This window comes from Salvelinus alpinus, chromosome 29 (genome assembly GCF_045679555.1).
Source record: "Salvelinus alpinus chromosome 29, SLU_Salpinus.1, whole genome shotgun sequence".
NCBI classification, from domain to species: Eukaryota; Metazoa; Chordata; class Actinopteri; order Salmoniformes; family Salmonidae; genus Salvelinus; species Salvelinus alpinus.
The window spans coordinates 24,682,187-24,706,284 of NC_092114.1; the positions used below are offsets into that span (position 1 = coordinate 24,682,187).

Here is a 24,098-nt window from a genome sequence, read left to right on the forward strand (position 1 = left end):
CTCTGCAGATCCTCTCAAGCTCTGTCAGGTTGGATGGGGAGCATCGCTGCACAGCTATCTTCAGGTCTCTCCAGAGATGTTCGACCGGGTTCAAGTCCGGGCCCTGGCTGGGCCACTTAAGGACATTCAGAGACTTGTCCCAAAGCCACTCCTGCGTTGTCTTGGCTGTGTGCTTAGGGTTGTTGCCCTGTTGGAAGGTGAACCTTCACCCCAGTCTGAGGTCCTGAGCGCACTGGAGCAGGTTTTCATCAAGGATCTCTCTGTACTTTGCTCTGTTCATCTTTCCCTCTATCCTGACTAGTCTCCCAGTCCCTGCCACTGAAAAAAATCCCCACAGCATGATGCTGCCACCACCATGCTTCACCATAGGGATAGTGCCAGGTTTACTCCAGACATGACACTTGGCATTCAGGCCAAATAGTTCAATATTGGTTTCATCAGACCAGAGAATCTAGTTTCTCATGGTCTGAGAGTCCATTAGGCAAACTCCAAGCGGGCTGTCATGTGCCTTTTACTGAGGAGTGGCTTCCGGCTGGCAACTCTACCATAAAGGCCTGATTGGTGAAATGCTGTAGAGATGGTTGTCCTTCTGGAAGGTTCTCCCATCTCCACAAAGGAGCTCTGGATGTCACGCCCTGGCCTTAGTATTCTTTGTTTTCTTTATTATTTTAGTTAGGTCAGGGTGTGACATGGGTATTTATGTGGGTTTTGTAGTGTCCAGGGTGATTGTAAGGTTTAGGGGGTTTATTTAGAGTAGTTGGCTTTATGTTTAGTATAGTTGTCTAGCTGTGTCTATGTTGTGTGTAGTTGTCTAGGAAAGTCTATGGTTGCCTGAATGGGTTCCCAATTAGAGACAGCTGGTTTCTGTTGTCTCTGATTGGGAGCCATATTTAAGGTAGCCATAGGCTTTAGTTTGTTGTGGGGAATTGTCTATGTAGAACGTTTGTAGCCTGTGTGTGTGCACTACGTTATTTAGCTTCACGATCGTTTGTTGTTTTGGTAGTTTGTAAGTGTTTTGTTTCGTTTTGCCTTCTTCAAATAATAAAAAGAAGATGGCTTATTTTCCTCATGCTGCGTTTTGGTCCGAATCTCTTCCACACGATCGTGACACTGGAGCTCTGCCAGAATGACCATCGGGTTCTTAGTCACCTCCCTGATTAAGGCCCTTCTACCCCGATTGCTCAGTTTGGCGGTGCGGCCAGCTCCAGGTAGTCTTGGTGGTTCCAAACTTCTTCTATTTAAGAATTATGGAGGCCACTGTGTTCTTGGGGACCTTTATCGCTGCAGACATTTTGGGGTACCCTTCCCCAGATCTGTGCCTCGACACAATCCTGTCTCGGAGCTTTGTGGACAATTCCTTCGACCTCATGGTTATTTTTTGCTCTGACATGCACTGTGGGGCCTTATATTGACAGGTGTGTACCTTTCCAAATCATGTCCAATCAATTGAATTTACCACAGGTGGACTCCAATCAAGTTGTAGAAACATCTTAAGGATGATCAATGGAAACAGGATGCACCTGAGCGCAATTTCAAGTCTCACAGCAAAGAGTCTGAATACTTATGTAAATAAGGTATTTCACTTTTTTATTTGTAATAAATTTGCAAGAATACAGAACCTGTTTTTGCGTAGTCATTATGGGGTATTGTGTGTAGATTGATGAAGATTTTATTTATTTAATCCATTTTAGAATAAGGTTGTAACGTAACAAAATGTGGAAAAAGTCAAGGTGTCTGAATACTTTCCGAATGCACTGTGCGTGTTCCTGAGAGTCTTATCTTTCAGTGATGGAGTCATAATATTTTGTAGCTTAAACCATTCAAAAGATAGAGCCACATTTGTAGGAAGAATACAGAAACCACTCTGCTTATTACAACCACATCTACCGGCTACAGGAGGTTACTGACATAACCCCTGTTCTCTGAACGACCCCATTTTCAGCTTCTCTCATGACCACTAGTTTGGAAAACGCTGCTCTATACAATCTTAATTGACAGTCACACCTTTACGTCACAGAGTAAAGGAACTCTATTCTATTTTCTACTAGATGTTTAGACATACAGATGTAGGATCTTCATTTGAGTCAGTTTTCTACAGCAGGAAAATAATCCTGCAGCAACAGGACATGTGAATTATTATGTGGGCTATAATTAATGGACATTTTTGTAGGGGTTGATACATTTTTCGTTTCGTGCAAATAAAGTCTGAAATTAATTTCAAAGTGGAAATGACAAACTTTATAAGCCTTTTTAAATACACTACAAGTTTGTTTGTATTTCCTGCTCAGCAAAAAAGAGTGATCAAATGACGATCCTACATCTGTACTAATGTCACAGTAAGGTTATCCACATACCAAGACACAGTGGTACTGGGTAGTTCCATCTCCGGACTGGTCCTGGCATACAGGTTATATGGGCGTTCCCCTGGTGAAGAAAATACATGTAAGAGATAATCAATGAGGGGCTATGCCTTCTCTGGAAAATAATGAACGAAGTGGAAGGTGTGTTCCACAACGCGCTAGTGGAGTGGAAATAACCTCCCATGGAGTTGTATTATTTTCCAGAGACCGCACCCCGAGTTGATTATGCCTTTTATACCATGGCTATAATTTAACACAATTCCACAAAAAATGTATTCATTTGCAGGTAGAAATGTGTTCAACATCCAGCTAGCTAGTTTACTAGATAGCAACAGTAGTTGCCTTGGTAACCAAACAAACAGACTTGCTAGTTTAGCTAACCAAACCATCAGTCCTAGCTTGCTATTATGAAAATCGAATTATGTCAATGCCAATAATGTTTTCAATTAGACTTTTCCTTTCAAAAGCAGCTCAAACATAGAACATGTAAGAACTATAGCCATTGAATTCTACCATACAAATATACTGTGCATTATAGGGAAATAATGAATGCTCTAGAATGCCCTTCAATCTGAAGTCAATCTGAAACAAGTTTTGAAGAATGCCATGGTGTAAGTATTTATAAACATACAGTATTATGTTGTAATGTTACATATGCCTTATTCATAGATGCTTTAGAACACTGAGAAAAACTTTCAAAATACCTACTAAGATGAACAGACGGAGAGAATAGATTAAATCGATCCAGATAGAGAAAAAAATTGAGATTGAAAGAATTGCCTCTTACCTGCAGAGAGTAGCCTTGTTCACACTGGAACAGCACCACGTCTCCAACCATGTAGCGCTCTCCAACCTTGATGCCATAGTTGGGGGTCTGTGGCTCTGGACAGGACTCCAGACCTATGGCTGAGGAGAGAGGGAAAGAGAAAATATGACTTGTTGTCACAGTTTTACACACACACACACACACACACACACACACACACACACACACACACACACACACACACACACACACACACACACACACACACACACACACACACACACACACACACACACACACACACGATAAAGCCATCTAGTGACAGCCATACCTGTGTACTCCAGGTGGAAGCCTGCAGCAGACACACTGATGTCTGAACTGAAACTCAGGTATAGGTTGTTGGACGTGCTGTTGAGCAACTGGGGGATGGTGGTGCCTTGAAAGAGAGAGAGAACGAGAGTGAGACAAGATGTTATAAAATAAGCTCTTTAAAGGTTCACTTCACCCTTACTGCTTGTTGTCCTGCCATAAATACTAACCCCCCCCCCCCCCCCCCCCACAAAAAAGATGGGACAATCAATTAGTGATTAAAGGCTTATGTAAAACAGGAACATAGTAACACCGGGTAGTTGGTTTGTGAATCAACCTTTTGCTTGTGTTTCATACCATTCAGATGATACCCTCTCAGCTACTGGTAAGGTGCAATTTAGCGACACTAACAAGTGGTTAATAACAGACTTAAATAACAGTGAACAGCTATGAAGAGAACAAACAGTCTAGCTACAGCACTTGGACAGCTGTAAACATGACGCATATTGTGTCCATCTCCCTATTCCGTTCTCCTACGTGTCCTCCTCACATCGATCTCATTCCCTCTCTAACATTCCAACCTCCAGCAGCTTCCTATAGATTGTATAGGTGATGAGGCAGGTCAGATCTGTATGGACCAGCTCACAGCTCCACATTGTGGAGTGGCCCTGTCCTTCAGGCCTCAGCATGGGACTCATACCCAGTTGAACTTCCACATTACTGTCCACCCCACGTCCTCCTCCCACTCTCTACCCCATAGATCCAGCATTGACCCGTTGGGCCTCGGTGACAGACAGGCCAACAAGGCCGGAGCGTGGCTGATGCTGGGGCCCTATCGATGTGCTCATCAGCCATGGTATTATTGTCAATGTGGCTACAGAAATCAGCGGGAGGGAGCTCCCTTGACAGGCCTGGCAGGAAATGATCTGTAGTATACAGTCAGGGAGGGACACATTGAACCACATGTGTTCCGACTGGTAGAATTATATGATCATGATCGTGGACGCAAGAAGGTGTATTTCTTGAGGGAAAACAACTTATTTTTTACAGTAAATTATTATAATGATCTCGGAAAGGGATTTTCGTGTTATGAGATACATTTTGTGTTATGAGATCGTGGTCATGGACGCAAGAAGGTGTATTTCTTGAGGGAAAACAACTTATTTTTCACAGTAAATTATTATAAGGATCTCAGAAAGGGACTTTCTTGTCATAGAATATAGCTAGCTGGAACTCTAATTGATGACCAAATCAGGATGACATTAACAGATATCACAACACATTTGTGATGCTAAATAAATGAAGGCACCAGAAGTGTTTTTTAAATTTTTATACAGGATCTGTAGATTACCTGAGTAGCTGCCCAGTCTAGGAGCGTGGTTGTCACCTCCGTCATAGAAGTCCAGAGAGTCCCAGTTGTGTTCGGAAGCAAAGCTCACCACCTGGACCTGAGAAGTTCGGAGTCAGACCCTTTTCACACTCCCTCACCAACCTGACCCGAACTGAGCTAACTCACTAATGCCTGATTCATACTATATCCCAAACAGTACTATACTGGCTTGCATATTATCTTTTCACATTATCCTTTCCAACACTGTTCCAGCCACTATGGCGGATGCGTAAGCAGGCCACCACAGTACAGCTCGATTCGGCTTGGCTCAGTAGTGTGAAAAGGGTATCAGCCAGAGGAAGAAAACTCCCATACAGAAATACACATACACTTCGTCGTCACTTAATTTAAAAAACACATTGAAAACGTACTGTAGATAATATTCAATGGAAAGAGATAGGGGCGAGAATTGAGGTTCAAAACACAGAGCACTCTTACTGGCGACATTAAACATTTACCCTTTAAATAATTAATAAGCTATTAAGCATTCCCTTTATTAAAAGTTTGAACTTCTCATACTGCATGGCGATATTGTTAAATCTCAAACATCTATATTTGTCCATGGGACTTCAAACAGAACAGAAGAGGCCCTCTTACTTGGATTCCAGCGCCCTCGGGCACCGAAACCTTCCAGACGCAGTTCTGATTGTTGTCATAGGGCTCGGGGTAACCCGGGGACAGGATGGTCCCCCTGCGTGCCGTCAGGGTCCCTCCACACGGCACTGAGGAGACAAAGTCAAAACACAGAGGGATGTATGTTAGTACACCGTACAAGTGCCTGTGGTAAAATACAGTACGTCCCATACATTAGCACAAGCACATCAGACATCCAAGGAAAACGACATGCTACATCAGACTAGCTAGCATGTATGTCCTAATATGTCCACCATATACGTGGGTCTGTGCTTTGGACGCACCGATGGCTTTTAAATATACAGATATCATTATGTAGCTAGTACAACCAGGTGGCTGTGCTGTGCCTAATGGAGCAAGGCATGTCTTCTCCTAGACTGTGTTAAATACATGAAACTGAAGGACATCCTAGATGAGCACTGCTAGTCTGTTACACTTTCTGAATAGGGGCCCTGGTTACCTCACTACAGACAGAGATATCACTATAGATGTCTGACATATAGTGAAGATTCAGTGAGGCCTCAGTCAATAGAAGATTGATTGTCTAACATAGAGAGAACGCATGTTGGACAAGGAACGGTTAATCAAATCTTCGATAAAGACATTCTTTGCAGTGACAGACAGTGATTGTAGAAAAAGTAAAGAGGTCTAAAATAATGTAATACCTCACGTTGACCAATCAGCACAGCACTTATTGGCCTCATACCTATACACACATCCCATCCCACCATGTGTCTGTGATTAAATAAAACTTTATTTAAAAAGGGACAATGAAAAAAAAGGGATGCTTGTCGGATGTGGCAGGGCTGGCAAACTATTACAGACTACAAAGGGAAGCACAGCCGAGAGCTGCCCAGCAACACGAGCCTACCAGACGAGATAAATAACTTCTCTGCTCGCTTTGAGGCAAGTAACACTGAAACATGCATGAGAGCATCAGCTGTTCTGGGCGACTGTGTGATTACGCTCTTTGCAACCGATGTGAGTAAGACCTTTAAACAGGTCAACATTCACAAGGCCGCAGGGCCAGACGGATTACCAGGAAGTGTACTCCGAGCATGCGCTGACCAACTGGCAAGTGTCTTCACTGACATTTTCAACCTCTCCTTGTCTGAGTCTGTAATACCAACATGTTTCAAGCAGACTGTCACGCCCTGACCTTAGAGATCCTTTTTATGTCTCTATTTTGGTTGGTCAGGGCGTGAGTTGGCGTGGGCATTCTATGTTTTTGTTCTATGTTGTCTATTTCTATGTGTTTGGCCGGGTGTGGTTCTCAATCAGAGGCAGCTGTCTATCGTTATCTCTGATTGAGAACCATACTTAGGTAGCCTTTTCCCACCTTTGTTTTGTGGGTAGTTGTTTTCTGTTTTGTGTGTATACCTGACAGAACCGTTTTGTTCCATTTTAGTTTTTTTGTTTCAGTGTTCAGGTTATATTAAACATCATGAACATGTACAACGCTGTGCTTTGGTCTCCTCCTTCTTCCTCAGACGAACATCGTGACAGAACTACCCACCACCAAAGGACCAAGCAGTGTGGTGTAATGGACTCCTGGACATGGGAGGAAATCCTGGACGGCAAGGGACCCTGGGCACAGACGGGAGAGTATCGTCGTCCAAAAGAGGAGCTGGAGGCAGCTAAGGCAGAGCGGCGACGCTACAAGGAGTTGGCTCGAGGAGGCGTGCACGAGAGGCAGCCCCAGAATTGTTTTTTGGGGGGGGCACACGGGGAAATTGGCAGAAGGTCATGCACCTTTCATCCAAGCTACTCAATACTGCCCCTGCAGCCATAAGAAGTTAAAGCTCATCACTAAGTTAAGAACCCTGGGACTAAACACCTCCCTCTGCAACTGGATCCTGGACTTCCTGACGGGCCGGCCCCAGGCGGTAAGGGTAGGTAACAACACATTCACCACGCTGATCCTCAACACGGGGGCCCCTCAGGGGTGCGTGCTCAGTGCCCTCCTGTACTCCCTGTTCACTCATGGCTGCACGGCCAGGCACGCCTATTTTTATTATTTATTTTACCTTTATTTATACAGGTTTTTTCTCATTGAGATAACATCTCTTTTCCACGAGAGACCTGGTCCAATAGCAGCAGAGGGAACAAAGTTTCAGACAAAACAACTTACATACACTAACACAACATTAAACAAAACTATAAAACACACATACAGTACAACAAAAATATTGTACATTAAAAACACAAACGTCTTGACTAAAAACAGCTGGCCTAAAAACAATTTACACTCTTCTATGATATGTACATCGATCAAGTGTTTAAACTCCACCAACGAAACTAGATCATCACATTTTAAAATGTTCATGACGGAATTCCAGGACCACGGAGCTAAGTAACTAAAACTATTTCTACCATGTCCTGTTCTAATTTTTGGTACTGTTAGAAGCAAATCAGAATGGGACCGTAATTGATATTTATTTACTGACCTGACTAAAAAAGAACAGAGATAAAATGGCATTTTACCCAATATGGCCTTATAAATCAGTGTATACCAGTGTTTAAGCCTACGCAAGGTCAATGACGACCAGCCAACAGCGCTGTAGCGATCACAATGATGTGTTAGACGTTTCTGATTTGAAATGAACCTGAGGGCTGCATGATACACAGAATCAAGTGGTCTCAGGGTAGTGGTTGAGGCCTGCATATATATAACATCACTAAAATCTAAAACCGACAGTAATATACATCGTACCAGCTCCTTCCTGGCCTCAAAAGAAAAACCTTATGCCGGTAATAAAATCCTATTTTCAGCTTGAGCTTCCTTATCAAGTTCTCTACATGCACAGTGAAGCTCAGTTTATCATCAACCCACACACCCAAAAATGTGTACACTTTAACTTGCTCTATAGTATGTCCAGCCAATGTAGCAATGACATGATTTGTAACATGCCTGGCATTTGAAAATACCATGCATTTTGTTTTACCCGAATTTAGAATCAGCTTTAAATCATACAGATTCTGTTGTATGATGTTAAATGCTCTTTGGGCATTTTCAAAAGCTAAAGATAAACTACTATCACTTGAATAAAGAACAGTATCATCTGCATAAAAATGAACATCCGCTGTTTCAATCAGATCCCCAATGTTGTTGATATACAAAATGAACAACAGTGGGCCCAAAATAGAACCTTGCGGAACACCTGAGCACACCTCTATGGACTCTATGGATTTACAACCATCGCCATTACACATTGTGTACGATTTGATAGGTAATTTATAAACCAATCTAGAGCACGACCAGTAATTCCACAACATTTTAACCTTTGCACTAACACAGCATGGTCCACGGTGTCAAAAGCCTTCGACAAATCAATAAATACAGACACACAATGTAACTTCTTATCAAGAGCACAGTGGATGTCATTTAAAACCTTCAATGTTGCTGAAACAGTGCTGTGGCCAGACCTAAAACCTGATTGCATTCCATTTAAGATCTTGTTTTCTTGGAATTAGACCTTGGAAGTAGACTCCAGTACCTTTGACAGTACAGACAATTTTGATATGGGTCGATAGTTGTCAAGTAGCGAAGGATCTCCACCTTTCAGGAGAGGCAGTACAAAAGTAGATTTCCATATCTTGGGGATTTCCTTAACATCAAGCGTGAGGTTAAAAATACATGTTAAGGGGGAGCAATGATGTCTGCAGCTAGGTGTAGGAGGCAGGGGTCTAGTTCATCAGGGCCAGGGCATTTTTTTAAAATACATTTCTTTCAGGGCTTTACACACTTCTGAAACAGAGTGTTATACCTTTGACCTTTTCAAATAAACTGCCTGCATCTAAAAAATGCGTATTCAAGGCTTTCAGAATGGAGATTCTCTCAGTTACAATCTGTGTATCGACCAACAATTGTTTGGGAAGCTGTGTATCTTTTCTGCACTCCAAACCCTTCACTTCTTGCCAAAATTTGGATGGATTATTTACATTTTGTGAAGTAGATTTCAGGTAGTGGTCTGCTTTCAATTTACAGATCATAGCCACACCCATATTTTGAAGATGTTTAAAAGCCTTCCATTCATCTGCCAAACCAGTCCCTCTTGCTTTAGCCCACATAGCATTTCGTTCCCTTATGATTTTTGTAAGTTCCTTAGTAAGCCAAGGATTCTTTCTGCCCTTAATCCTGTATTTTTTTAAAGGCGCATGCCTATTGCATAGATCCTGGAATGTGTTGTGGAAGTAAGAAAAGGCTAGTTCAACATCAGGGATTAATTCCATTCTATTCCATTCAATGCTAGATACATCATGTAAAAAACCTTGAATATCAAACCGCTTCCAGTTTCTTTCCGTAATAACACGTGGAGATTTCTTATGAATTTTACCATTTCTCACACAGGCAATAGCACAGTGATCACTTATGTCATTTGCAAAAATACCAGAAGCATTAAAACGATGAGGAGTATTGGTTAAGATCAAATCAATCAAAGAGGATTTCAGAGGATACTTTATATTCAACCTCGTTACACTGTTGACAATCTGAGTGAGATTGTAGGTATTGCACATGATTTTAAGTTGATCAGAGCTAGATGTTAGCCAGTCCTGATTCAGATCACCCATCAGGACAAACTCAGAATTTACATTCTGTGATAACAATTTGAAAATACAATCCAGAGAGCCAACAGTAGCAGATGGAGTTCTATATCAACAAGATACAACAATATTTAAAGATAAACCAAGATTTAGGTTCAGAGACAGATATTCAAATTGCTTAGGTTTAGTAACAGAAGTCAGAACGACCACCGAGAACTTGTCTTTTACATATACAGCAACACCACCACCCTTAGATTTACGATCTGTACGAAACACATTGTAACCATTTATGCCAATATTTTTGTCAGTAACAGATGTTTTTAAGCCAGGTTTCAGAAAGCATAAATACATCAGGGTCGGCAGTTTTTATCCATATATTCACAAAATCAAGCTTCAGCAGAAGACTTCTTACATTTATATGCAAAAACTTCAGGCCACTCTGACTACTTAATTTGGCAGGGGTAAGAATGTCAGGACCTGGATTAGACTGGACATTTCCAGACAATAGAAGCAGCAAGATAATGGCAAGTCTAGATCGAGGGTTACAACATTTGGATTTACAGACAGCAGTTGAACGAGAATCCAGAGTCTCCAGAGTCATTTTACTTTACACATTCAGGAGATGTGTAAAGTCCAGATACATGGTTAAGTACCAAGAGAACAGTCCTGACATGTAAGAGCAAGAGTCTGATTTCTTCCATATTGTTCAGGAGAAATGTGCATAGTTCTCATGTGCATTTCCGGAGCAAGCGTGGGGTTTCTCACAATACTCGAGGGAGAAACAATCATATACTTCCTCATTCACAGAGCAACGGGCTCTAAAAGTATCGCCAACATTGTAAAAGCCAAGGGTAGACACCAGCAAAATGAACAACAGCATCATGTTTGTTAAATGCCCTAAAAGCCAGTAATCAAATAGTTAAACCGCTGATCAATAAAAAGTCAGCGATGTATGCGTATGATGTAGGCGAGCAAAGGTCCGGGGAGAGAGAAAGTGGTGAGGGCACCAAGCAGTTCTGATGAGCGGTGACGGAATCTTTCGTTGAAAGCGGTCCAGTTGTCAGATTTTCCTTGGAACTTTTACAAAGTACGCATCGTATTTTCCTACCATGTCGCTCGGGACCCATTCTCCATGAGTTGTTGTCTGCTAGAAATGTAAGTATGAGCGGATTGCGCTAGCCTCCGTCCGTTCGCACCTTCAAATTTGTATAACACCATCATTAAGTTTGCCGTTGACACAACAGTGGTAGGCCTGATCACCGACAACGATGAGACAGCCTATAGGGAGGAGGTCAGAGGCCTGACCTTGTGATGCAAGGACAACAACCTCTCACTCAACGTGATCAAGACAAAGGAGAGGATTGTGGACTACAGGAAAAGGAGGACCGAGCTCGCACCCATTCTCATCAACAGAGCTGTAGTGGAGCAGGTTGAGAGCTTCAACGACTGTTTTCGTGTGCTTGGACCATGTTAGTTTGTTGGTGATGTGGACGCCAAGAAACTTGAAGGGCTGCCAAGTATTGTCCTCCGAACCGCGTGAGGAGGGAGAGAGGTGGGAGAGCAGAGCGTTGTCAATAGCACAAGCTGGTATCTAGTGCTGCCAGAACAGGTTTCTTCTTTCCTACTCAGATGCTCAGATACGATGGTGATGCTATCTGTGAAGGATAACGGTGTATACTAGGGGTCAGCGCTAAACACTTTGTTTAAACAACTAAGAGCAGGTAGGGCCACATTGATGGCTGTCTAATATTGCAGCAGAAATGTCTGACGGATCCGAGAGACGGCAAGAGAGGGAGAGAAATAGCGAGAGAGGAGGGAGAGATGGAGAGAGAGAGAGAGAGAGCGAGAAAGAAAGGGGGCAAAAGAGGGCAATGAGCGAGAGAGAGAGAAAAGTCCAATATATCTGTGTCAGGCGCTTAAATTATTCAACAAATTCACTTCAGAGCAATTTCAACTCATCAATATTTTACAGATGATATATAAAATGCAGCCATAGTGCTAAGATAATCACAGAGAAAATCCTATGGACCGTATCCTTCCCACTGGAAAACACGAGTTAAAAACATAAAAACAAAAAAACAAAAAATACTAGTTCTACATCAGGCCAAAAAGGCAGCATGGAGAGAGCAATTCATTTGCAAATATGGCCCTGTCAATTTTGCGCCCCCTAATGCATTGATAGAGGCTCTTCACCTCCAGATAGCTAGATAGAAGCCTTTCACCGCCACATAACTAGACAGAGGCCATTCATTCAAAGACAGCTAGATAGAGGCCCTTTATATATGAACAGAAGGAGCAGACTACAGCTGAGGTCAAATCCTGTTTATGAACTACTGTACTCTGTCACCCTTCGTTGCTTTGGAGCAGGGCTTTGGAGCAGGGCTTTGGAGCAGGGCTTTGGAGCAGGGCTTTGGATGGGCATGACTTTAAAAGATCCTTCAAATGTAATCCAACTGACAATGTCTTAGAAAAAAATAGAAATGATTGGCACAAGATGGAGGGAGAGTTGGAACATATAACTAACAAAATTACAGTTAACAAACATTTACGCTTAATCCAGTATAAACTAATGTGTAGAATTTATTATATATGAGACAAAATTCACAAATTCTACAGCACAACGGCAGAGTCATGTCTTAAGTGTAAAACTAACAATGACTCAATAATTCATGCCTTCTGGGAGTGCTATAAAGTCAAAAAGTTATGGGCGGAGTTAGAAAGTTAGCTGTTTTTACAATAATAGATTGCAGTTCTATTGATAGTCAAAATGTGTAAGAAACTGGCCAGAGCACTCGTCGGGAAAGAGAGTGAGTGTCATCTCTCACTTTAACTCTATACTCTCATCAGAGACAATCTCTCTCTCTCTCTCGCTCTCACACTCTCTCTCTCTTCTCTTCTTGCTCAACCCTCTGTCTCTATCCTCTCTCCTCTCCTCACCACACTCTTTAGACCTGGCTGAATGCACAGCCAAGAGGAAACATTCTGTTCAGAGTGGTAAGGAAGGCCCTCTGAGGGACCCTCACAGCCAAAACCCCAGTCTGCTTTCGTGTGCACACTCACGCTCCCACGATAATGACTTTGCCTCACTTAAGAGGCGGCCCGTGACGATTGGCATGTTGACAAAGCTTATTAGCGGTAGAACAATCAGGGGTGTTTCTCACACACGGTAGCCAATCACCGTAGCCGACAATTGGCTTGGGGGCCAATCATACTGACCAACACAAGTGGGTAGGGAGTCGTTCCATTGGGCCAGGGTGTCAGGGACGGTCTCACAGCGGATGGCGGTGGAACCGTGCAGGACGTATCCAGGGTTACACTCAAACAGGACCGAGGCACCCATGGCGAAGTCGTTCCCGATCCGTTTGCCGAAGCGAGGCTCAGGGACTGAACTGCACTGGGTGGCACTGGTCCTTGGGACAGCTGTGGATAGGATAGGAGGTGTCAGTAAAGCAATGGAAGAAGAAGCAGCAGCAGGGGAAGAAAAACTTCAAATTAGATATACCCAATCTCTCGCCACAGACTTTCAGCTAGCTGGCTAGCTAGCTAACGTGACATTTGATAATGGGTTCTGAGGTAAGATATAACATCAATGCAAAACCACGTCTGAGACAGACCAGCACCATGGTGTTCTTAGGCTTTGTAAGAGCAGAGGAGAGCGTGTGTCTGTTACCTTCATCATCCGCCCCTGAGCGCTCAGAAAAACTATTACACACTTGAATACTGAAGGCAGGGTTATCACATAAACAAGAACCGTCTGACTGAATCTGTCATTTGTGTAAAAGTCTGGTGGTGTTCTATTTAAACAGAAAATTGAAATTGGGATTAAATGTTGAGAAGAGCAATAACTGAGCTATTGAGTGGGATTTAAGTTAGCAGGCCTAGCTCGCAATTGCAAGAACAAATGAATGAGTCCAAAAATGAGGGAGGAAGGAAGGAAGGGAGGAAGGGAGGCAGGGAGGCAGAGAGGCAGGGATGCAGAGAGGCAGGGAGGGAGGCAGGGAGTTGTTGGGATCCATCCAGGAGTTAGGCTTAGCATGTGTCAGGGGGGAATGAGACTTCTACACTGGAGGATGCTGCTGCTAGATGGGACCCTATTCCCTATATATTGCACTACTTTTGACCAAGGCCCATAGAGTTCTGTTCAAAAGTAGTGCTCTGTGTAGGGAATAGAGTGCCATGTGGCACGCAAAATTACTCTGAGGAGATTTCAAGGAGAGGAAATGTGGAATGTGTACAATTTGCGAAAGTTATAAGAAGCTTGATCATTCTAAGCTTTTTGGGGATATGTGAAGCATCTTGCTGAGCAGGACACCTCTGTGCCTGTGATAGTGCTGAACAGACAGGTTTTGGGGCCAGGCAACGTCATCAACAGATAGCTAGCTGACAGAAAAATGTAAATGTACCCCTCTTGCTTCTGCACACTACTGATGACTGTATGTACTCTATGGAAGTGTGTGACGTTCTAAATGTCAGGCATCTAAATATTATTTTAATTTACAGACCAGCATTACTCTTGAGAGCACTCTGTAAGAACATATCAATAAAGCTAAATTTATTTCACTCCCTGTCAGAGTCACACATTTCAATATTTATTACAAGTGGAGGTACTGTATTCAAAGGATCCTAATGTTTATACAGTCATTTCGAACACATAGTGACAGTGGAGTGTAGGCAATCCTTACATGCATAGCTAAACTCAATCCATGCCTCTGGCTTGGCTGGGGTTGGATGAAAGCGACTTGCTGATTCATTTGAATAATGTCATGACAGAGCTAAAATACCCAATATTGGAAGACAGAAAGGACTTAGTTTTGTATGTAGGTTGCCAAAATTAGTACAGCCTCAGAGTCATAAGGATGTCCTAATAAGGACACTGTACTTATGAATAATTAAGTATAATCTATGAAATAAACTTTTTCAGGACCCTGTATTTCAAAGATATTTCGTAAAAATCTAAATAACTTCACAGATCATCATTGTAAAGGGTTTAAACACTGTTTCCCATGCTTGTTCAATGAACCATAAACAATTAATGAACATGCACCTGTGGAATGGCGTTAAGACACTCACAGTTTACAGACGGTAGGCAATTAAGGTCATAGTTATGAAAACTTAGGACATGAAAGAGGCCTTTCTACTGACTCTGAAAAACAACAAAAGAAAGATGCCCAGGGTCCCTGCTCATCTGTGGGAACGTGCCTTTGGCATGCTGCAAGGATGCATGAGGACTGCAGGTGTGGCCAGGGAAATAAATTGCAATGTCCATACTGTGAGACGCCTAAGACAGCGCTACAGGGAGACAGGATGGACAGTTGATCGTCCTCGTAGTGGCAGACCACGTGTAACAACACCTGCACAGGATCGGTACATCCGAACATCACACCTGTGGGACAGGTACAGGATGGCAACAACAACTGCCTGAGTTACACCAGGAACGCACAATACCTCCATCAGTGCTCAGACTGTCCGCAATAGGCTGAGAGAGGCTGGACTGAGGGATTGTAGGCCTGTTGTAAGGCAGGTCCTCACCAGACATCACTGGCAACAACGTCGCCTATGGGCACAAACCCACCATCACTGGATCAGACAGGACTGGCAAAAAGTGCTCTTCACTGACGAGTCGTTGTTTTGTCTCACCGGGGGTGATGGTCGGGTTGGCGTTTATCGTCGAAAGAATGAGCGTTACACCGAGGCCTGTACTCTGGAGCGGGATCGATTTGGAGGTGGAGGGTCCGCCATGGTCTGGGGCGGTTTGTCACAGCATCATCGGACTGAGCTTCTTGTCATTGCAGGCAATCTCAACGCTGTGCGTTACAGGGAAGACATCCTCCTCCCTCATGTGGTACCCTTCCTGCAGGCTCATCCTAACATGACCCTCGAGCATGACAATGCCACCAGCCATACTGCTCGTTCTGTGCGTGATTTACTGCAAGACAGGAATGTCAGTGTTCTGCCATGGCCAGCGAAGAGCCCAGATCTCAATCCCATTGAGCACATCTGGGACCTGTTGGATCGGAGGGTGAGGGCTAGAGCCATTCCCCCCAGAAATGTCTGGGAACTTGCAGGTGCCTTGGTGGAAGAGTGGGGTAACATCTCACAGTAAGAACTGGCAAATCTGGTGCAGTCCATGAGGAGGAGATGCACTGCAGTACTTAATGCAGCTGGTGGCCACACCAGATACTGACTGTTACTTTTTGATTTTGATCCCCCCTTTGTTCAGGGACACATTATTCAATTTCTGTTAGTTACATGTCTGTGGAACTTGTTCAGTTTATGTCTCAGTTGTTGAATCTTGTTATGTTCATACACATATTTACACATGTTAAGTTTGCTGAAAATAAACACAGTTGACAGTGAGAGGGCGTTTCTTTTTTTGCTGAGTTTATCTATGGAAGACCAACCTTGGTAGACAAAGTGAAAGCCCTTAGCAGTCTCCGGGCCGACCGTGGTGAACTTTATGGTTATCTGGTTGCCCGTGCTCAAGGGTAGAGACTCTCCTGAAGAAAGAAGAAAAAAAAGACGGATTTCAATGATCAATCAAACACAACTTACAACTCCACCGCACACAGATATTTCATAGGATGAAAGGTTATTCTTCTGATTGATGTGTAGGTTGGCTGTCCAACAACTGATGATCCGACCCAGTTAAAGATAAATGTATCAGAGTCCATTGGATTAATCAATCATGTTGATCTCTGATCTGGCGTTGTTTAAATCTGATGCCTGTTGTGCTTAACTAATCAGCTGTTGGTTCAATGTTATACTTGAATAGAACATTAAGAGGCAACAAGGGATTCATGCTTTGATAGAAGGCCTTATTGATTGCCAACGGACCCCTTTCATTCCACCTCATCGTCTTCCTCTTCTTCTTCACAGTCTCCCTGGTACTTTGGTGGTCTTATCCCTGATAGCCACGGGGGAAATGTATCAGCACTTACCTCTTTGTTAAGAGCATCTCATAAGGTGCTGCTGATTACATGGTACAGACCATGTCATTTTCCCTCCGTCATATACAGACACAAGCAAGCAAGCACGTACACACATGTACACACACACCAACGCACACACGCACGGCTCAATAGCTCAGCGTGACTGAGGGACCCAAGGGGAACAGATGCTTTGCTGATAAATACTTTGTATGGAGACTAAAGTGATACTGAATAAACGTGTCCAATATGTGACTAACGTATGGCTCTTGGGATGTGGCTATTAAGCATTTTTTCACAATAACCCAGCCCAGAACCCCGAACAGCAAGCACAGTGACAAAAAGGAAAATCTCCAGAACAAAGTTCAGTGTCGCTTTTACTGACGTGTCTGTCGTTGTGTTGTGTTCCTTGCTCTTTGTATATTACCTGAGTGGGAGCCAGAGAGAGAAGACAGGAGTGGAGACTGCTGCGTAGGCCCATCATAAATGTCCACAACGTCATTGAGTGATGTCTGGAACAAGACAAATTGCCCAAACAGCACTAAAAGAGAGAAAGAGAGAAAAGAGAAAGAAGTCTTTAACTAATTAAAATACTAACAAAAAAGCTAGCACCATTGTGTTAACACAATTCATCATTTCACACCAAGCTATCAAAATAGAAACGAGAGCGTTACTAGTTGTCACAGGTGTACTGGCCGTTTAGAAAATGCACGAGAGCTAAATTGTGACATCAGTGGATGGTAAGTACTAAAGCACAGCAGAATAGATCACAATGTGTCATTATACAATTACTGTTTTGTCAACTGCTCCTCCTCTCTTTGGCAATGAGCATATTGAGCTGCTTTAAAAAAATGTTTTACATTGTGCTAATAACATCACAAAAGTACATCATTATTCTTCATTACAACAGCAGTGGGCGTAAAACTGTGGCAGGGACTCCCCGAGGTAACAGCACTGTATGTTTATTTAAATCTTTTAATTGGAAACCTCTCTGAGAGTCTCTTAGTGTTCTGAGCAAAGCCGCAATACACTGGTGCACACTGTGGGCTTCCTCTCAACTGTACACAGTAACACAGAAAAATCCTTATTTACCCTCCCTAACCACTTTGATGGCGTCATTGTGAAGGCAGAAACACTCTTTACCCAGCCAAGTCATTAGCATAACAAAACTCTACTGTACTTGCCCTAAATTGTTACGAAATGACAATTTGCAATTTGATGCTGAGACTACTTGTTCTCGGGAGAAATAGTATGTTGTAAGTCACTTAGTTGCTGATTTCTCTAACTTTACGTTCCCCCTGACCCAAATTCTCTTTGGTTTCCAAGAAGTAAGCCCAATGATGGATGCCCAGTCAGGGTTGGACATTTCCAGTAACTTTTGATTTTGAAATGAGGAGATCCAAATCACATGTGTAATCACTTAATATATGAGATTAGGGTGAACACTTATGACACTCACTTGCACCATCTTGCCCTACTAACTGTCTATTAGGAAGTCAGTTAATGATTTTACTGCCGTGGGCTAAATCAGGGTCACACAGAGGGTTTCTTGGGATTCTTAAATAAAGTATACACCTCACACAGATGGTTATGGTCTTAAAAAAAGAAGACACCTGTACCATGTCAGATATAGAGTTGAAATATATTACATATTGAGTTTGCATCCCAATATTACACTTTATATACATCAAAGAAGACTGAAATATAACAAAACGGTTTGACATAGAAACACTGGATTTTAAGCAAAAATGTAATAAATAAAGTGGTATTAACTCATTATTAATTATCGGCCCCTTGAGGCCGATTTGGTCTTTTGACTGCAGGAAAGGGCTACAGATGCTAATGAATCTACAGTATCTATGCATCTACATAATAGTATGCTTATAGGACTGCTATATTGTGATTAAGCCCAAAGCTTATTTGGTGAGTGATGCACAAGGGATGGGTCATTACACCCCATGGCCATCCCAATAGCAAATATACTGTATGGAGGTTATACATACATCTTGCCTGATTCCCTTTGATTTCTTGCTTTGATTAAATGGTATCTTTACACTAACAGTTACCCTGTGAAACAGATTCGGGGACCGTATGTATCATGCGTCTGAAAGTAGGAGGGCTGATTAAGGATCCACTTTGGCTTTTAGATCACAATGAATAACATTGCATGGAAGGGGGGGCTGATACTAGATCAGCACTCCTACTCTGAGACGATTGATACATACAACCCTTACTATATACAGTTGCTTTTGAATTGCAACAATCCATCTTTTTTTTACAAGAAAAGTATTACAGATTTGATTCTGTATTTAAACAGAAACGTAGAAATGATGAGATTTGCCAGGATGTTTTACCCAAGTTAAGAGTAGTGCCTTTGAGTTGTATGCCTAAGTAGACAAGATGAGTGTGTGCTCGACTCCTCATGCATATATTTAGTACAGGACAGGGAAAACACAAACACGCGCAATTGGGCATGTACCAACAAGGCCATTATTGATGGGCCTTTATTCATGATATGCTGAAGAGCCCAACTGCACAGAGGCTACGTTCCAAATACCACCTTGAATAACAGAAGATGAGAGAAATGCTCTCTATCACTGCAACACGTCTGTATGGCCTGAAGGCACAGTAAGAAACATAGACCAATAGTTCTGGTTAGGGAAGAGCATGTATCATTTTAACGTAGCATAATAGCCTACCATCCACTTTTAATGCCATTGTGTTTGGGGAGTGTGGGTTTATAGTGTGGGGAGAAGTCCTACAGCTTTGTGTTAAAATGTCAGTATTTGTAGCAGTCGTGGTATTGTACTACTGTACACACACAGACCTCCCTCCCCAAACGCCATACCACTGGCAACCTCAGCCTCCCCACACACAGACCCCCCTCCCCAAACGCCATACCACTGGGAACCTCAGCATCCCCACACCAATACTGGGCCCAAGTCAGGGGAAAAAGCTCAAACCTTCCCCAGGGAATGTGCTTTGTTGAACGGAACAGAGAGAACAGAGAGACCATGGTCCATTTACAGAGTACTGTGTCTGGGAGGGAGGCCATGGAACAAGAGAAGACCTGAGTACCAGTTTGGCAAATGCTCACCCTATGGTTTGTGCCATCCCTCAGATTTCAGACCCATTCCTTCTCAAATGAAAAGTAGGCCAACTTTCACATCTGTGTTAGCTCTTGCCATTATTACTTAGTTTAGTCAAGCTTATGTATCAGCATATTGGCCTTGGTCAGAGCATGTGTGACCCATTCCTCATATGAATAGGTTTCCGTGTGCACTCTAGGTAAGGATACCAGTTTTTCAGGGATATATTTGATCAGTTGAAACAATAACAAAGAAAACTCCCTGACACTTTTATTGGTAAACAGTTGAGGGATTGGGCTTGAGAAATGTAACCACCTTCAAATTCATAGACAGGGCTATGGATAAAAAGACTGACCGTCCATGATATTAAAACCATGTTTTGAGGCTGTACAGTGCTTGTTTACATTTACTTTGTTTACAAACATTGGAGTAAAACAAGCTTATATTTTGGGTTCTGAACTAAACTCATGAGGCATTCATAAGTTATATTCTTCAAGAATCAATGGGTACATATCATAAATGTGTAAGTCCAACAATGGATGTAGCAACTGCCTCAAAAAAGAGTTCACATGAAAAATCTTACAGACAGAACACTCACACGCTGAGCTGTACCACTCAAAGTCATGTTCATACATAGCCTAGATATTTCGCTACAGAGCCAACTGCCTGACAAGCAGAGAAGCAAGCTCCTCGTTCCACAAGCAGCTAGGGTGAACCTTGTCTTCCAGCCATGCTCTCTCTCTCTCTCTCACACACACACACACACACACACACACACACACACACACACACACACACACACACACACACACACACACACACACACACACACACACACACCCACACCCACACCCACACCCACACACACACAGTTAGCACTTCCAGAGCTAAGTGCTTCAGCGCAGTGCCCACAAGCAGAGGCTGCGTCCCAAATGGTACCCTATTCCCTAAGTATTGCACTCATTTTGAAGAAGCCATAGGGCTAGTAGTAGGAGTATGGTGTCATTTGGGACATAGCCTTAAACACCTAGCTCTAAACACCTAGCTCAGCACTATTTCAGGAAGTAGTTTCAACAAACAGACCTCCGCCACACGAGATTGCCCTTTACCAAACGCGTCTCGCTCACTTAACATGTTCTGACAGATGCTTCCGAGGTTATATGGAAATGAAACCGATGATTAATTCAGATTCCCTTTTCCGCCCTTTTTCTTAGGCGTTAAGATACCTCTCTAAAATAAAAGACCTTGCAGTTGTCGTTTTTTTTCTGGTTCGTTGTCTCACCTGATGGTGCCTTGGTTGGAACAGATTTCCATTTCATCCGTTCTTTAAGGTACAGAGGGAGAGAGGGAGAGAGAGAAAAAGATGGAGACTTTTCTGAGATGAATGAGGACCTATAGCTGACGTTATCATGCTCAACAGCAGTGTCTACCACCACCAACGTGTGCACGCACGACGCACGTATGTGCACACACTCACACCCACACACACACAAACACAGCCAAGGTACAGTCATGGAAATACCGAACAGAAGTGTTAAGGGCAGGCACAATACCCCATTGTACAAAGCATACAATTACCATCTGTAAGATGCAAAGCGTAAACATATGACTCAAGGTCGGACCGAAGCACGACTTCTTGGGCTGAATTAATTATATTCAAATTCTAGAACTTTCCCAGCTTTCCCAGGTACAATGTTGAATATCAAATGTTGACGCTGAAATAATGTGTGCAATAGCCATCATGGCTTTCATTTAAAACCCTTTCAACCTCTAAAGTGCAAACTAAACGCAATTAATGGTGGGAGACATGAGAAAATGTCCTTTGTGCCAAAAGCTCCCAATCCAAGCATAAAACGGAATACATACAGTATTACTGCAATATAAATGCCTTGGCTTAATGCGATTCACTCTTCAATAACCTTGCAGCAGAAGGGAAGCTCTTTGAATGTCACACTGGACTAGAATCTCAGTCTGCAGTATTCATGAAATCAGTGGAAAAGGGCCAATAATAATCAGGCGAGGGGCTGGGATCTTGAAAATGTCTAATATTCAAAGGAATTCATTATCTGGGACCTGCGTCTGTGGGATAAGGAGCTAGAGGACAAAAGGGTAATCACCCATGGTCCATGCTGCCGTTGGGTGGCCTGCTGGTGTTCTGACTGTACAGCTCGATAGAGCTTCTGTACACACACACAGGGCCGTGGTACATCTACCCCCCTCGCCAACCCAGCATAGTCAGGACACACACACGCACGCACCCACACATGCACACACGCACATGCACAGACACACGCTCACACCCACACAAGCGCACAGACACACAAACACGCACCCAAACTACCGGCGCCCCAACGTGGTAGATATACATCACCAACAAGATCTCATAGTTTCCCTTTGAAATTCCACGTATTATGGATGAATGTCTATTTTTGATGCATTCATTCTGCATGGTTACTGGGTTAAAACAGAAACAACTCAAAGGTTAACAGTTTAGGTCTTCAATTCCGAGTGGTTAAGGTTAGGGCTATGGTTTGGGGAAGGCTTAAAACAAAATAATAAAAAATGTATCATCAAGTATTTTCACGGCTTGCTAGAGCACTGTGAACTGCAGTGGTGGTCTAAGCAGGGTGCTCTGGCTCCAGTTATCACGAGATTGCGGCCAGTGGTGCATAATCGCAAAAACGACACATTTGTTAGCGCCGAGGAAGGCATACAGTGGGGAGAACAAGTATTTGATACACTGCCGATTTTGCAGGTTTTCCTACTTACAAAGCATGTAGAGGTCTGTAATTTTTATCATAGGTACACTTCAACTGTGAGAGACGGAATCTAAAACAAAAATCCAGAAAATCCCATTGTATGATTTTAAAGAAATTAATTTGCATGTTATTGCATGACATAAGTATTTGATACATCAGAAAAGCAGAACTTAATATTTGGTACAGAAACATTTGTTTGCAATTATAGAGATCATACGTTTCCTGTAGTTCTTGACCAGGTTTGCACACACTGCAGCAGGGATTTTGGCCCACTCCTCCATACAGACCTTCTCCAGATCCTTCAGGTTTCGGGGCTGTCGCTGGGCAATACGGACTTTCAGCTCCCTCCAAAGATTTTCTATTGGGTTCAGGTCTGAAGACGGGCTAGGCCACTCCAGGACCTTGAGATGCTTCTTACGGAGCCACTCCTTAGTTGCCCTGGCTGTGTGTTTCGGGTCGTTGTCATGCTGGAAGACCCAGCCACGACCCATCTTCAATGCTCTTACTGAGGGAAGGAGGTTGTTGGCCAAGATCTCGCGATACATGGCCCCATCCATCCTCCCCTCAATACGGTGCAGTCGTCCTGTCCCCTTTGCAGAAAAGCATCCCCAAAGAATGATGTTTCCACCTCCATGCTTCACGGTTGGGATGGTGTTCTTGGGGTTGTACTCATCCTTCTTCTTCCTCCAAACACGGCGTGTGGAGTTTAGACCAAAAAGCTCAATTTTTGTCTCATCAGACCACATGACCTTCTCCCATTCCTCCTCTGGATCATCCAGATGGCCATTGGCAAACTTCAGACGGGCCTGGACATGCGCTGGCTTGAGCAGGGGGACCTTGCGTGCGCTGCAGGATTTTAATCCATGACGGCGTAGTGTGTTACTAATGGTTTTCTTTGAGACTGTGGTCCCAGCTCTCTTCAGGTCATTGACCAGGTCCTGCCGTGTAGTTCTGGGCTGATCCCTCACCTTCCTCATGATCATTGATGCCCCACGAGGTGAGATCTTGCATGGAGCCCCAGACCGAGGGTGATTGACCGTCATCTTGAACTTCTTCCATTTTCTAATAATTGCGCCAACAGCTGTTGCCTTACACCAAGCTGCTTGCCTATTGTCCTGTAGCCCATCCCAGCCTTGTGCAGGTCTACAATTTTATCCCTGATGTCCTTACACAGCTCTCTGGTCTTGGCCATTGTGGAGAGGTTGGAGTCTGTTTGATTGAGTGTGTGGACAGGTGTCTTTTATACAGGTAACGAGTTCAAACAGGTGCAGTTAATACAGGTAATGAGTGGAGAACAGAAAGGCTTCTTAAAGAAAAACTA

General features: G+C 43.2%; 1 protein-coding gene across 2 annotated transcripts in view; it reads right to left on the bottom strand.

Annotated features, from left to right (window-relative positions):
* Positions 1–24,098, bottom strand: part of LOC139559367 (CUB and sushi domain-containing protein 3-like) — a 700,638-nt gene that overhangs the window by 129,565 nt on the left and 546,975 nt on the right. For both annotated transcript variants that reach the window (XM_071375335.1, XM_071375334.1), the window contains exons 32-39: positions 17,357–17,470; positions 16,405–16,500; positions 13,220–13,423; positions 5,423–5,547; positions 4,787–4,883; positions 3,458–3,562; positions 3,148–3,266; positions 2,355–2,424 (exon numbers count right to left, since the gene is read on the bottom strand). In XM_071375335.1, coding sequence (XP_071231436.1) covers positions 2,355–2,424; positions 3,148–3,266; positions 3,458–3,562; positions 4,787–4,883; positions 5,423–5,547; positions 13,220–13,423; positions 16,405–16,500; positions 17,357–17,470 — 930 coding nt within the window. The remainder of the gene's footprint in view (positions 1–2,354; positions 2,425–3,147; positions 3,267–3,457; positions 3,563–4,786; positions 4,884–5,422; positions 5,548–13,219; positions 13,424–16,404; positions 16,501–17,356; positions 17,471–24,098) is intronic.